Source organism: Chiloscyllium plagiosum, chromosome 20, assembly GCF_004010195.1.
Source record: "Chiloscyllium plagiosum isolate BGI_BamShark_2017 chromosome 20, ASM401019v2, whole genome shotgun sequence".
Classification (NCBI taxonomy): domain Eukaryota; kingdom Metazoa; phylum Chordata; class Chondrichthyes; order Orectolobiformes; family Hemiscylliidae; genus Chiloscyllium; species Chiloscyllium plagiosum.
The window spans coordinates 1852841-1866391 of record NC_057729.1 but is presented as its reverse complement, the minus strand read 5'-3'; the positions used below and the strand labels follow the sequence as shown (position 1 = coordinate 1866391).

The following is a 13551-nucleotide window of genomic DNA, read 5'->3' as shown; positions in this document are numbered from 1 at the left end:
CGCATTTACACTTACAGTCACGTGCGCGCACACACACACACACACATGCATTTACACTTACAGTCACGTGCGCGCACACACACACACACACATGCATTTACACTTACAGTCACGTGCGCGCACACACACACACACACATGCATTTACACTTACAGTCACGTGCGCGCACACACACACACACACATGCATTTACACTTACAGTCACGTGCGCGCACACACACACACACACATGCATTTACACTTACAGTCACGTGCGCGCACACAGACACACACACACATGCATTTACACTTACAGTCACGTGCGTGCACACACATACACACGCATTTACACTTACAGTCACGTGCGCGCACACAGACACACACACACATGCATTTACACTTACAGTCACGTGCGTGGACACATACACACGCATTTACACTTACAGTCACATGCGCGCACACACAGACACACACACACGCTTACACACGCATTTACACTTACAGTCACTCATGCATGCACACTTACAGTCTCTCACACACAAGACACATACATACACAAATGTGGAGGGGGGTCAGTTTGATTGGGGGTAGTGTTACATGTGCAGTTTGGTAACTGGGGCAGACAGAGTGGAGATTAGTCGCTCCTGAAAATGAGGAGCATCGGTTTCTAATCCTTTTTAATCCCACCATGTTGCCTCGGATTTCAGGGTTGGATTTTGCAGCTCTCGGCATTGATAGGTGGGACCCATCTCGCAGGTGTTTCTGACATCACCTACAGCCACAACGGTACAGAACTTGAGGATAATCTCACCCAGACAGTGCAGTAACAGGCTAGGCCTTTTACCATGGTTATCACAGCAACAAAGCTCAGGCAGGTGATGAACGAGAGAATGACTGGCACACAGATACAGGCACCTGACCGAGAATGAAGCAGCGAAGCAGTAGCAGTCCTTCTCAGTGAGGTTACTGCAGGCTCTGTGACCGGATCCAGGGGTAAACATACTGTGGAGGCAAAACAAGGTCATCATCAGAACTTTAATTGGTCTCCAAACTCAGTTGTGAATTTCACTGTTTATTTTTCTTTGAACAGACTCCAATGTCCAGAGATACTTGAAACATAACAGCTGAGACAGGCAGCTGTGCAAGATCACTGCTTGTTTCTTTTTCACCCCCCACCCTCCACAATGTGGTATCTGTTCTCTCTCTCTTCCTCCCTTTCTAACCTGCTATTGTTTTGATCTCTTTTTTTTTCCCACAGTTCCAAAACAATGCAACAGCTTAAAAAAACAGTAATTAATGCTTTCAAAACTCAGGGAAATCAGCTCCAACACTGAGAATACCTCAAAAAAGGAGCAGCTCTCATAGCCACAATTTTCTCTCATTCTCCATCTTGGAGACAGAGGGTTGTGGTGGAGGGTTGTTTTTCAGACTGGAGGCCTGTGACCAGTGGAATGCCACAAGGATCGGTACTGGGCCCTCTACTTTTTGTCATTTATATAAATAATTTGGATGCGAGCATAAGAGGTACAGTTAGTAAGTTTGCAGATGACACCAAAATTGGAGGTGTAGTGGACAGCAAAGAGGGTTACCTCAGATTACAACAGGATCTGGACCAGATGGGCCAATGGGCTGAGAAGTGGAAGATGGAGTTTAATCGAAATAAATGTGAGGTGCTGCATTTTGGAAAGGCAAATCTTAGCAGGACTTATACACTGCCCTGGGGAGTGTTGCTGAACAAAGAGACCTTGGAGTGCAGGTTCATAGCTCTTTGAAAGTGGAGTCGCAGGTAGATAGGATAGTGAAGAAGGCGTTTGGTATGCTTTTGTTTACTGGTCAGAGTATTGAGTACAGGAGTTGGGAGGTCATGTTGCGGCTGTACAGGACATTGGTTAGGCCACTGTTGGAATATTGCATTCAATTCTGATCTTCCTGCTATAGGAAGGACGTTGTAAAATTTGAAAGGGTTCAGAAAAGACTTACAGTGATGTTTCCAGGGTTGGAGGGTTTGAGCTACAGGGAGAAGCTGAACAGGCTGGGGCTATTTTCCCTGGAGCGTCGGAGACTGAGGGGTGACCTTGATGAAATCGTAAGGGGCATGGATAGGATAAATAGACAAGGTCTTTTTCCACGCATTGGGGGAATCCAAAATTAGAGGGCATCTTTTTCACGCAGAGGGTGGTACGTGTATGGAATGAGCTGCCAGAGGAAGTGGTGGAGGCTGGTACAATTGCAACATTTAAGAGGCATTTGGATAGGTGTATGAATAGGAAGAGTTTGGAGGGATATGGGCCGGGTGCTGGCAGATGGGACTAGATTGGGTTGGGATATCTGGTAGGCATGGATGGGTTGGACCGAAGGGTCTGTTTCTGTGCTGTACATCTCTATGACTCTAAGACTCTAGGAGACAGAGCCAAGTCCAGCACAATCAGTCATCGCAGTGAGACAAACTGAAAGTCAGGAATCCCTCTTGGGATCAAATGTGGCACCAAGGCTTCAAACTCTGGGGTTGAAGAGTCCACCCAGTGTGATCTGTCGATCAATCAGAGGGCAGTAGCTGCAATTGCTCAGCTGTGCCACCAGCAAAGGGGCTGGCCACAACTAGTATTACTGCCATCCATGGGACCAGATCATTGACGGATCCACATCAAAAGGGCAAGGATGCAGTGATTGTAACGAGGTCAGCCCGGTAGACTTCATAGAATATGAGTTCCCTGATTGGGGCTGTTAACCTGGACCAATAGGGAGCCCTGACTGACAGATAGAAAGAGGAGTGTCAGCAGCCTAAGAATGCTACCAGGGAGAGAGGTGGACAGTTGATCGTTCGAGATTGGGAGAACGCAATAAGAACAAAAAGAGAATTCCACTGATTCTCCAATATTAAATTGGAAGAAGTTTTTTTTTAATCTGGTATTGGATGTTATGTACGTGGGGTGAGAATTTTGTGATGGGGGAGGAATCAGGAGGGTGGTGAGCTGGTATCATCAGTGTACCCAGGGAAACTAACACGTTACACAGGACGTTGACACTGAGGGGAAATGTGCAGAGATTGGGGGGTGGGGAGATAAAGATCAATTCTCAGGGAACACCAGAGGGAACAGGATGGGAGCAGGAAGAGCAGCCATTGCCAGGGACTCTGTCACTGGGAGAGAGGAGTAAGAATGGAACCTGTGGACAGCCCTGCTTGATGGTAAATGCCAATTAACAGTCAAAAGGACAGGGGATTAACACTCAAAGTGCTGGGCTCTGGGGAATGAAAAGAAGACTGAGACTGATTGGAGAATCCTTTCAAAGAGTTAACATGGCAGAAGGACAGTGGAGACAGAATTTGATCCCCCTCCCCCCCACCTCCTCCAGCAGTCATGGGAATTCTATGTGTGTATTTTTCATTTTCTTACATCACCATCAGGCTGGTTAATACAGGGCTGGTTTCAACTGAAAACAAGATTCCATTAAAACATTGCAGGACTGGTTAGTTGGCAGTCTGCCATTAGAAACCAGGTTAAACTCTATCATGATGGACCAACCATAGGATAGCACAGTGGCTCAGTGGTAAACACGGCTACTTCACAGCACCAGGGGCCTGGGTTCGATTCCACCCTGGAGTTTGCACATTCTCCCAGTGGATGAGTGGGGTTCCTCCCAGTAATCCAGTTTCCCCCCACAGTCCAAACATATGCAGGATTGGCCATACCCTACGTTGTCCAGTGATGTGCAGGCTAGGTGGATTAGCCATGCGAAATACAGGGAAAAGGTTGTGGTTGGGATGCTCATTGGATGGACGGTGTGGATTCGATGGGCTGAATGCACACTGTAGGGATTGTACGATCCCTGAGGAATCTATCACCGAGTTAATCTGAATGCCTGTGAGATTGAAAATACATCCTGAAGCAAACTTCCTTCTCTTCACCATTTTGTTCATAGACCTTCCACTAAAAGCACTTGAAGTTTCTGTATTTGGGAATTTTTCCTCTGCTATATTTTACAATTGGTTGATCACCTTTATCTAGATTTTGGGGCCAATTTTCACCTTTAACGACAGTTTTCAAGTCTCACAAAGTCTGACCTAGTGCTCTCAGGGAGTTGGGGACATGCAGTTCCCTGATAGTCAGCTCCTGGGTCTGTGAGGTTTAAAACTGAGTTCGGGGGCCACTCTGGATCCTCTGACCCAGAGACTGATCCCAAAACATCTTCAACCATCTCCTGCAGCCTCTTCACTGAATCCCATTGATTACTTATTCCCCAAAATGTTGACCCTTGTCAATGTCCTCTAGTTTCCCCAGTTGCTCTCCAGATCTTCACTGTGTTCGGAATGTTATGGGATTGGAATCCTTGTTCCCTAATTTCCGAGCCTGTCAGTGACTGAACCGAACCAGCTGCAGAAGCCCTACCTGAAAGGGTCACATCTCCATCCTGATTCATACCCCCAAGTGGGGCAAGTAGGGAGCAGCGATATATTCCAGCATCGTCTTCAGTCACCCGAGCAATGACGAGTGAGTCATTCTCAGTAATCATCGCATTCCCATTGAAATGCTTGTAACGAATCATTTCATTTCCAGCCTTCCGAATAATTCCGCTCAGCGTTGCCTCGCCTACCTTTGGAAGTGGAAGGGAAAGTTTGAAGTTAGTCATTTTGTTGGGATTGTTGTCTTGTCAAAAACACAGCTGTGTCCCCACGTCATTCTCCAGCCTGCTCTATAACCAGTGAACACGGGGAGGACCTTCTTCCAGATCCGAGTCCAACCACACTGCCCAATACCGAGCTAGTTTCCACCAGGCTCCCACAGCAGGAAGGGCCGCTGCTCCCTGCTCAGGGTCTTTTTACAGGGGAACCACTCACACCCCAACTCACACTCACATGGCCACCTCAACCCTAATCACACACCCACACCCAACCCCACTCCCATTCCCACTTAATTGGGAAGGGCAAGTTAATTCCACAAAGCTAGGTTATTAATAAGATACAAATACACGTATAGAGGCTTCTTGCCATCTGATGGAGAGAAAGTTAGCCCAACAAAGAGTCCAACCGGGTTGGCTAAAAAATATTTTGAAGGAGGAAATTCGCAATTGTGGAAATTTAACTCAATAATGAGAAAGTGAATTTTGAAATCTTATTTGATTAAGTAATCGTCATTATTCTGCTCCCCCCCACCCCACCCCCACTCCCACAAGTTTAGAGACCACAAGATGTTGAGTAAATAATTGATGTGCTTTTTATTTTGACCAGATTAAGGACATAGTGAAGCTACTTTCTTGTACATCTCACTAGCTGTCTATAAATGAAAGCCTATGAATGCTCTTCCTGTGCCAGGTAGGAAATTCTTGATGCCTCCTGGGTGATCACATGTCCTGGAAGCATTGCCCATTAGGACAGATTCAGGTGAAACTTTCTGAACCCCAGCAGTTCCTGGGATCATTACAGAGGCCCCTCTCAGGCTGAGAGCTCTGAGGCCAGCACGTTGAATCTGCAGAGAGACCACCTTCAGCAATGTGTGCAGATTGAGTAAAAATGGGTAACTGGCCGAAGGATACAAAGGACCGGGCAGGCAGGGCAAACTCTGATGAATCCCATATTGCTCTCCACCTGCTGTTCGGTTCTGAATGCTGCTGAGAATGAGGGTTGCTCTGAGGGCTACACCAGTCCACAGTTAACAGTTGGTTGGAGTCATACCTGGCACATAGGAGGATGGTTGTGGTTGTTGGAGGTCAGTCATCACAGTTTCGGGACATCTCTGCAGGACTTCCTCAGGGTAGTGTCCGAGGCCCAACCATCTTCAGCAACGACCTTCCCTCCATCATAAGGTCAGAGTGGGGTTGTTCACTGATGATTGCACAGTATTCAGCACCAGTCACGACTCCTCAGATATTGAAGCAGTCCTTGCTCAAATGCAACATGATCTGGACAATATCCAGACTTGGGCCAAAGTTTGCACCATTTGCAGGTAATGTCCATCTCCAATAAGAGACAATGTAGCCAGCACTCCTTGATATTCAATGGTATTACCATCATTGAACCCCTCTATCAACATCCTGGGTGCTACCATTGACCAGAAACCCAACTGCACTCACCACATTAACACAGTGGCTACAGAGCAGGTCAGAGGCTAGGAAAGCTGTGTTGAGTAACTCACCTCATGACTCTCCGGAGCCTATCCACCATCCATAAGGCACAAATCAGGAATGTGATCGAATACTTCCCACTTGCCAGGATGGGCGGAGCTCCAAAACTCAAGAACCAGGATAAAGCAGCCCGCTTGATTGGCACCAAATCCACAAGCCACTGAGAGAAAGTGAGGACTGCAGATGCTGGAAATCAGAGTCGGGAGTGTGGTGCTGGAAAAGCACAGCAGGTCAGGCAGCATCCGAGGTGTAGAAAAATCGATGTTTTGGGCATAAGCCCTTCATTAGGAATTGGGGGAGGGAAGGGGGCTGAGAAATAAGTGGGTGGAGGTGGGGCTGGCGGTTAGGTAGCTGGAAAGGTTGATTGTGATAGGTTGGTGGGGAGGGTGGAGCTGATAGGTTGGAAGGAAATGGACAGGTGGGTCAGTTCAAGAGGGCATCCATCCCCCACACCACCACTGCACAGGAGCAGTAGTATGTGTCATCTACAAGGTACACTGCAGAATTTCACCAATGATCATTAGACAGCACCTTCCAACTAGAAGGACAAGGGCAGCAGATACATGGGAACACCAGCCCCTGCAGGTTCCCCTCCAAGCCATCCACTGTCCTGAGATGAAAATATATCTCCGTTCCTTCACTATTGCTGGGTCAAAATCCTGGAACTCCCTCCCTCAGAACATTGTGGGTCTACCGACAGCAGGTGGACTGCAGCTGTTCAAGAAGGCAGCTCACCCCCACTTTCTGAAGGGCAACTAGGGATGGGTAATCAGTGCCGGCCCGGCCACAAATGAATGTTAAGACAATATTGTGGTGGTAATTACAGCTGCAGCTGTACATGGGGAGCAGGAAGATTGGGAATTCACTAAGAGATGTAAGTGTCAGGACATTTTTGAGGTCACAGATGTGAAATCTAGAGGAAGTGTCTCCCCCAGGTGTCAGGATCAAGGATGTCACTGAGTGGCCCCAGATGGAGAAGAGCAGACACCGAGGGACCGTGGTACATGATTACAGCGGTTATAAGAGAGGTGGGGTCCTGCAGGCAGAGTTTAAAGAGATAGAGGATGAAAGTCAGAATTTCAAAGGTTACAATCTCAGTGCTACACGTCGGTGCCTGTAGAAATAGGATGAGAAAGCAGGAAAATGGTGCACGAGGGGAGGGCTTTAGATTCCTGGGACAGTTCCGGGGAAACTGAATCTGTGAAATTCCACCAGCAGGCATGGGGAGGTGTGTGAGTATTACGGATGGGTTTTAAAACCAGCTCGATGGGGGAATGGGAAACGTAGTGTGGATCCAAAGTAAAAGGAAGCAAATTTGGGAGTGGAATGCGGGGAATGAGTAAATGAAAATGGAAGGTAGAGGAGAGTACGACAATGTTCTTGTACAGATGTGGTTTTACTTTAATGCAAGGAGTTTAGTGAGCAAGAGAAGTGAGCTGAGGGTATCGATAGCTACTTGAGAGTATTAGCTTATAGATACCATTAAAGTATAGTTAGAAAAAAGACCAAAATGGCCAGTGGCCAGTCTCCCAGCTCAGCATTTCTCTTCTGATTTAGTTTGCTGCTGGTCACTTTGTTTTGAGACTTTTGGTCAAAGAAACAGCTACATGGACGAAGGTGTTTTGTGCTGAATCTCTCAGCCATCTCTGTCTCTGATATCTTCCTGTAAGACCCTGTGTTTGATTTTACCTTTTTTTGCCAAAGGAGTGTTTATGGGGATTGTGGCAAGTATTTGGAATGGATCCATTAAATTGAGATAATCTGTTTGGTTATCAGATACGTTACATTATTCTCTATTCTGCTCTCTTTCGTTTGTGTCTCATTCGGTAAATCTTGCAAATAATTTCTGTTTTGTTTAAAACTAAGTGGTTGGGCCAGCTGCATCCCTCCTGGAATATCCACTGTACACCTGCTTAAAACAACCAACAAAGAAGGTCTGGGTTAGCTTCTTAAAATGTTCTGAGGGGGTCTGGCCGGGTCCACAACAAGAGTATTAGGGTTAGGATTCGGGTAAAATCCCAGTAAGGACTTAGAATTCTGACAAGTATTTTGTAAAACTAATGTTGCCTTATCAATAGGAAAGCACTTGGTTGATGAGGATTAAAACAGAGTTTGACAGAGTAGGTGAAAAAGTTAGTCAAACTGAGAGCAAAATGTTTCTATTGGGAAAGGGTGCAGTTTACTAATGTAATGTGGCAAAGCACAGACTGGAAATTGGCGTTTGGATGGCGACAGTGTCAGAGTCAGGCAAGAAGGGGATGCAGGAGATTCAAAGCAGATGTGTTCCCTCAAGGAGAAAGGTAGGTGCTCCCGGATTGTGATCCCCCCCCCCTCCAAGATGGCGTCAGCAGGCCCGGGCGGAGGAAGGTGGCTTCGGCAGCTGAGGTGGTGTTCGCGGTCCAGCACTGTACTCATGGCAACAGCAACCAGTCACCATGGCAACAGAGGTGGCATTGGTGGGCCCGGTGCAGGATCCATGGTGGCAGCGGAGGTGGTGAAGTGGTGGTTAGGCCCAAGTTGGAGGTGCCCATGGAGTGCCAGCAGAGGAGGTGGAGACAATGGTTGTTTTGAGACGTAACATAAAGGAAACGTGAAGATGAATTTTTTGCTTTATTTTTTGGCTTTATATTCCGCAATTTTTAAAAAGTTTTCTGTCTTTCAAAATGGGGCAACACTAAGCAACATTTTCCATTGTATTTGTAACACCAGTGACAATAAATGCATCTAATCTAATCTAATCCTTGTTTACATCCCACTTCCCATTCTCCACAAACAGTTTACTGGCAGTGGGTCTTTGCTAGATCACCAAGCAGAGGCCTGTCCCTGCCTCTCCAACCCTCCCGCCCCCACCCATGTGCTCCAGCAAGCTTCAGGAACACCATCCTCCTTAACACTGCATCCCCACAATACTGACCCAGCCCCATCAACATGCCCACTCTCAGAACAACTCAAACCCCACATCAAACACTTTACTCTGAAGACTTTACATGGGACGTTCAAAACCCAAGGGTAAGTGGCTAAATCCGAGATTCATTGTGTGAAGCATGATGACTGTTTCGGGCAGCACGGTGGCTCAGTGGTTAGCACAGTGCCAGGGACCCGGGTTCAATTCCAGTCATGGGTGACTGTCTGTATGGAGTTTGCACAATTCCAACCCCCCCCCCACCTTCACCCTTGTCTGTGTGGGTTTCCTTCCAGAGTCTAAAGGTGTGAGGTGCTACATTTTGGAAAGAGCAGGACTTACACACTTATTGGGAAGGCCCTGGCCCTGGGGAGTGTTGCTGAACAAAGAGACCTTGGAGTCGCAGGTAGATAGGATAGTGAAGAAGGTGTTTGGTATGCTTTCCTTTATTGGTCAGAGTATTGAGTACAGGAGTTGGGAGGTCATGGTTGCAGCTATACAGGACATTGGTTAGGCCACTGTTGGAATACTGTGTGCCATTCTGGTCTCTCTCCTATTAGAAGGATGTTATGAAACTTGAAAAGTTCAGAAAAGATTTATAAGAATGTTTTCAGAGTTGGAGGATTTGAGGTGTAGGGATAAGCTGAACAGGCTGGAGCAGTTTTCCCTGGAGCGTCGGAGGCTGAGGAGTGACCTTATAGAGGTTTATAAAATCATGAGGGGCATGGATAAGTAAATAGAAAAGTATTTTCCCTGGGGTCGGGGAGTCCAGAACTAGAGGGCATAGGTTTAGGGTGAGAGGGGAAAGATATAAAAGGGAACTAAGGGGCAACGTTTTTCACACAGAGAGTGTGTGTGTATGGAATGAGCTGCCAGAGGAAGTGGTGGAAGCTGGTACAATTACAGGTTTGGAGGGATATGGGCCAAGTGCTGACAAATAGGACTAGATTAATTTAGGATATCTGGTCGGCATGGAGACGTTGGACCGAAGAGTCTGTTTCCGTGCTGTACATCTCTATGACTCTAAGTGCAGGTTTGGTCAGTTGGTCATGTTAAATTGCCCATACTGTCCAGTCATGTGTCGGCTAGGTGGGTTAGCCATGCGAAATGCGGTGTCACAGGGATGGGTGGGTCTGGGTGGGATGGTCGTCAGACAGTCGGAATGGACCTGATGGGCCGAAAGGCCTGCTTCCATACTGTAGCGACTCTACATTTCCTTCCATTGTAACACACACAGTGAGTGAGAACTGAAAATGGCTGCCACTAAACCTGGAGTGGGCAGGATAAATATTTTGTTTGTGAGGGACAGGAGCTTTATTTCTGAGTGACATGAGGCTCAGTAAAGGGTAACAGCATTACACAGGCTCTGTACCCTGCAGCTGAGAGACACCTGAAAGCATAAGTGCTGGATGTGAAGCTCAGGAATGAGCCGACTGTGTGAACATCAAGCCCTGGCCATGAGCACTCTCGAGCACAGCATCATGAATCAATCCCACGAATGGCTGTGGTGCACAAACAATACATTGTGACCTGGGAAGGTTCACGCACGTTTCCAAACTTGCAAGCATCATCCAAGTTCCCACAGTCCATACTCCTTTAGCCATAAACATTGAGAACTGCTAAAGATGGCTTTGTAACTTCAGCTGGACAGACATTAATTCACACAGATGCTGATGAAAAATGAATAGTATGTTTACAAACATGAGACAGCGCTTACAGTGGAATGTCACTTGCCCTGGCTTGGTATCCTCACAAGGTCACCTTCTTGCTTGCTATCCCATTATGTTTGGGTGCAATCCCATGGTCCACAGAATTTGGCACAGTCAGCTGACCCTACAGTGGAGCCCATTTGCCTTGGACGTTTGGTTGGGTGACCCAGAAGGTACTCATAGCTAAAGGGCCCCAGACACGCCGAGAGTGCCCCACCCAGAGACAGTGGTACCCTCCTTAGCCTGAAGACTCATAGTGCTGAGTGCGGCAGGCTGAGTGAAGGCTCATGATCAGGCTCCCTCTGGTGTATTCTGAGGGGAATTTCTGGAGGGGGCCTGTGTCTGGTTCCTCCTCAGGCTGGGTGCCTGCTGCTGTGGCCCTATCTCCTTGTGAGGATGAAGACCTTGGAGTGAGGTCAAGGTCCCTCATCCCCTTATTGTCTTTCCATTGGGGGCTGCCAGACACTTGTGTGATTGAGAGAGTGATTTAGTGAGAGAGTGTTCTGTGAGTGAGTGTGAGTGAGAGAGTGTGAGGGTCAAGGTCCCTCATCCCCTTATTGTCTTTCCATTGGGGGCTGCCAGACACTTGTGTGATTGAGAGAGTGATTTAGTGAGAGAGTGTTCTGTGAGTGAGTGTGAGTGAGAGAGTGTGAGAGTGAGTGTGTGTGAGTGAGAGAGAGTGAATGAGTGAGTGGATGGGTGATTGAGTGGGTGAGTGGATGAGTGAGTGAGTGGGTAGGTGAGTGAGTGAGTGAGTGGGTAGGTGAGTGAGTGAGTGAGTGAGAGTTGGTAGGTGAGTGAGCAAGCAAGTGCTTTCAAAGCCCCTCAGTGTTTTCTCGGAGTTGCTGCTCTACCCTATCCACTAAAATGCCTTTAATCTGCTCCTCTCTCCAGTTTCATTTCATCTTCCCCAGATTGGAGCCTGTGCCAACTCCTCAGTATTCTCTTCCTGTCTATTGTGAAGTGATTTTCTTTTTTTTCCTCGCCCAGACAAGTCTCACTCAGGGTGAAGTGCTCTCTCCTGAGAGTGTGCTTTGTGGCCCCCAGGTCGTTATTGCCATGAATACATTATGAGCCCAATTTCCATCCAGTTGCCAAGGCAGCACTTTCCCAGCCGCTGGGGTTATTAAGCTGTACATCACTAATACCCTGATGTGAGCAGAAGTTGAATTTAATATCAGCCTTTGATCAGATTACCACCCCAACAGACAGCTGTCATTGAGGGAAAAATTCCATCGCTCGTTCTGGCCTCACAGCTAGGGCCGACATACTCTGGCTGCTCCTAATGTGTACGGGCAATTTCAATATCTGCAGCCTGAAGACTAGGCCAACATGCTAATGGCTCTCGTGACCTCTCAGTGTCCCACTGCTTTAGCGTCCTTTCGTTGAGAACTTTAGCACTTGCTCGCTCTGCCTGTGTTGAGACGCATTAAACGTGGGAGTCTCGCAGGTAGAGACGGACAGACACAGAGAGAGATAAATGAGGGTAAAAGGATGTGAGGGTCTGTGTGTGTGTGTGTGTGTGTGTCTGTGTGGGTGGGTGTGGGTGTGGGTCTCTCTCCCTTCTCCCCTCCAACACCTCCCCTAAATGGCTAGCCTTGTGTATGTACCTAACACTTCAATGAGCAATCTGTCAACATGTCAGCAACACATGTTTTGTAAAAAAAACTCCACTGGGAGTAAAAGGCTCCTGCCAGGGCTTAAGAAATGCTTTGAATTCAGCAGAATTCTATTGCTGGACTCCCCTGAGGATGCTTTTACAATGCCTACATTTCAGAAATTTGAACCCGAGACCCCATAGGGGGTTCTTTCAGAAAGCCTGAAAATGTAGAGTTATATTGTTGTGTGTCCCTAAGCAGTCTTTACTAATACCTGAATTCAGAGAAGCTGGAAATTGCAGCAAAACCCCAGAGGATGACTCCAGCCACACCAGGAAGAGAAGAATAACTCTGCAGGGAAATTGCTTAATGCATCACTGAAATAAAAGAATTTGAGAGAGAGCGAAACAGAGAGAGAGAGAGAGACACACACACAGAGAATGATGTGGTTGTTGGCCAGTCCTTCAGGCCAGCTCAGGAATCTCAAACCAAGTCTTGGTAACTGAGCCAACAGTTATCTCTCTCTCTCGTTCTCTCTCACACACTCACTCTATCTGTTTTTAGTGAGACCTCAGTTGCAGTTGAGAGAGAGTTCAGAGCTGCCTTCCGCCTCTCAAAGGGATGTAACATTTCTCCCTTATAAAAGGCTCTTTATCCATTCCTCATCAGCAACACCCTCGCCATCCACTACACCAGCCCCAATTTTTCCCAATTCACTTCTCATCTTTCAATTTCATAATCTTGATTCTTTCATCTTTGGGACTTTCTGTCACAACCCACATCCCCAAACCCCTTCCCCAACATCCCCTCCGATACATCCCTCAACCCAAACTCTTACCCCCAAAACTCTCCCTCCATCCCCAGCAGCCCTCCTAATCACCATGATTAGATTTCCTTCCAGAATTCTCACTGCCGATGGGGCTCATCCTGACACATTTCCTCCTGTACTGTTTAGTTTTAATTGTAATTTATTGGTAGCTTTATTTCCCACTCCTCCACCAATAGACAGAGACAGACACACATGCACATGCACATATACACAGGCAGATTGATACACACAGTGAAACATTCATGCGCGCGCACACGCATACAGACAGACTGACACACATACACACTCTCACACAACTCATTCACACACACACTCGCTCACACACACGCACTCCCACACAGTCTCTCACACACACACACAGTCTCTCACACACACACACAGTCTCTCACACACACACAGTCTCTCACACACACA

General features: G+C 47.3%; 1 protein-coding gene across 3 annotated transcripts in view; it reads right to left on the bottom strand.

Annotated features, from left to right (window-relative positions):
• The window catches only part of LOC122559896 (CD83 antigen-like), a 25013-nt gene that overhangs the window by 2397 nt on the left and 9065 nt on the right, over positions 1 to 13551 (bottom strand). Inside the window, exons 3-4 of one of the 3 annotated variants that reach the window (XM_043710005.1) lie at positions 4368 to 4572; positions 791 to 981 (exon numbers count right to left, since the gene is read on the bottom strand). In XM_043710005.1, coding sequence (XP_043565940.1) covers positions 791 to 981; positions 4368 to 4572 — 396 coding nt within the window. The remainder of the gene's footprint in view (positions 1 to 790; positions 982 to 4367; positions 4573 to 13551) is intronic. The other 2 variants (XM_043710006.1, XM_043710007.1) reach the window with 2 other exon arrangements.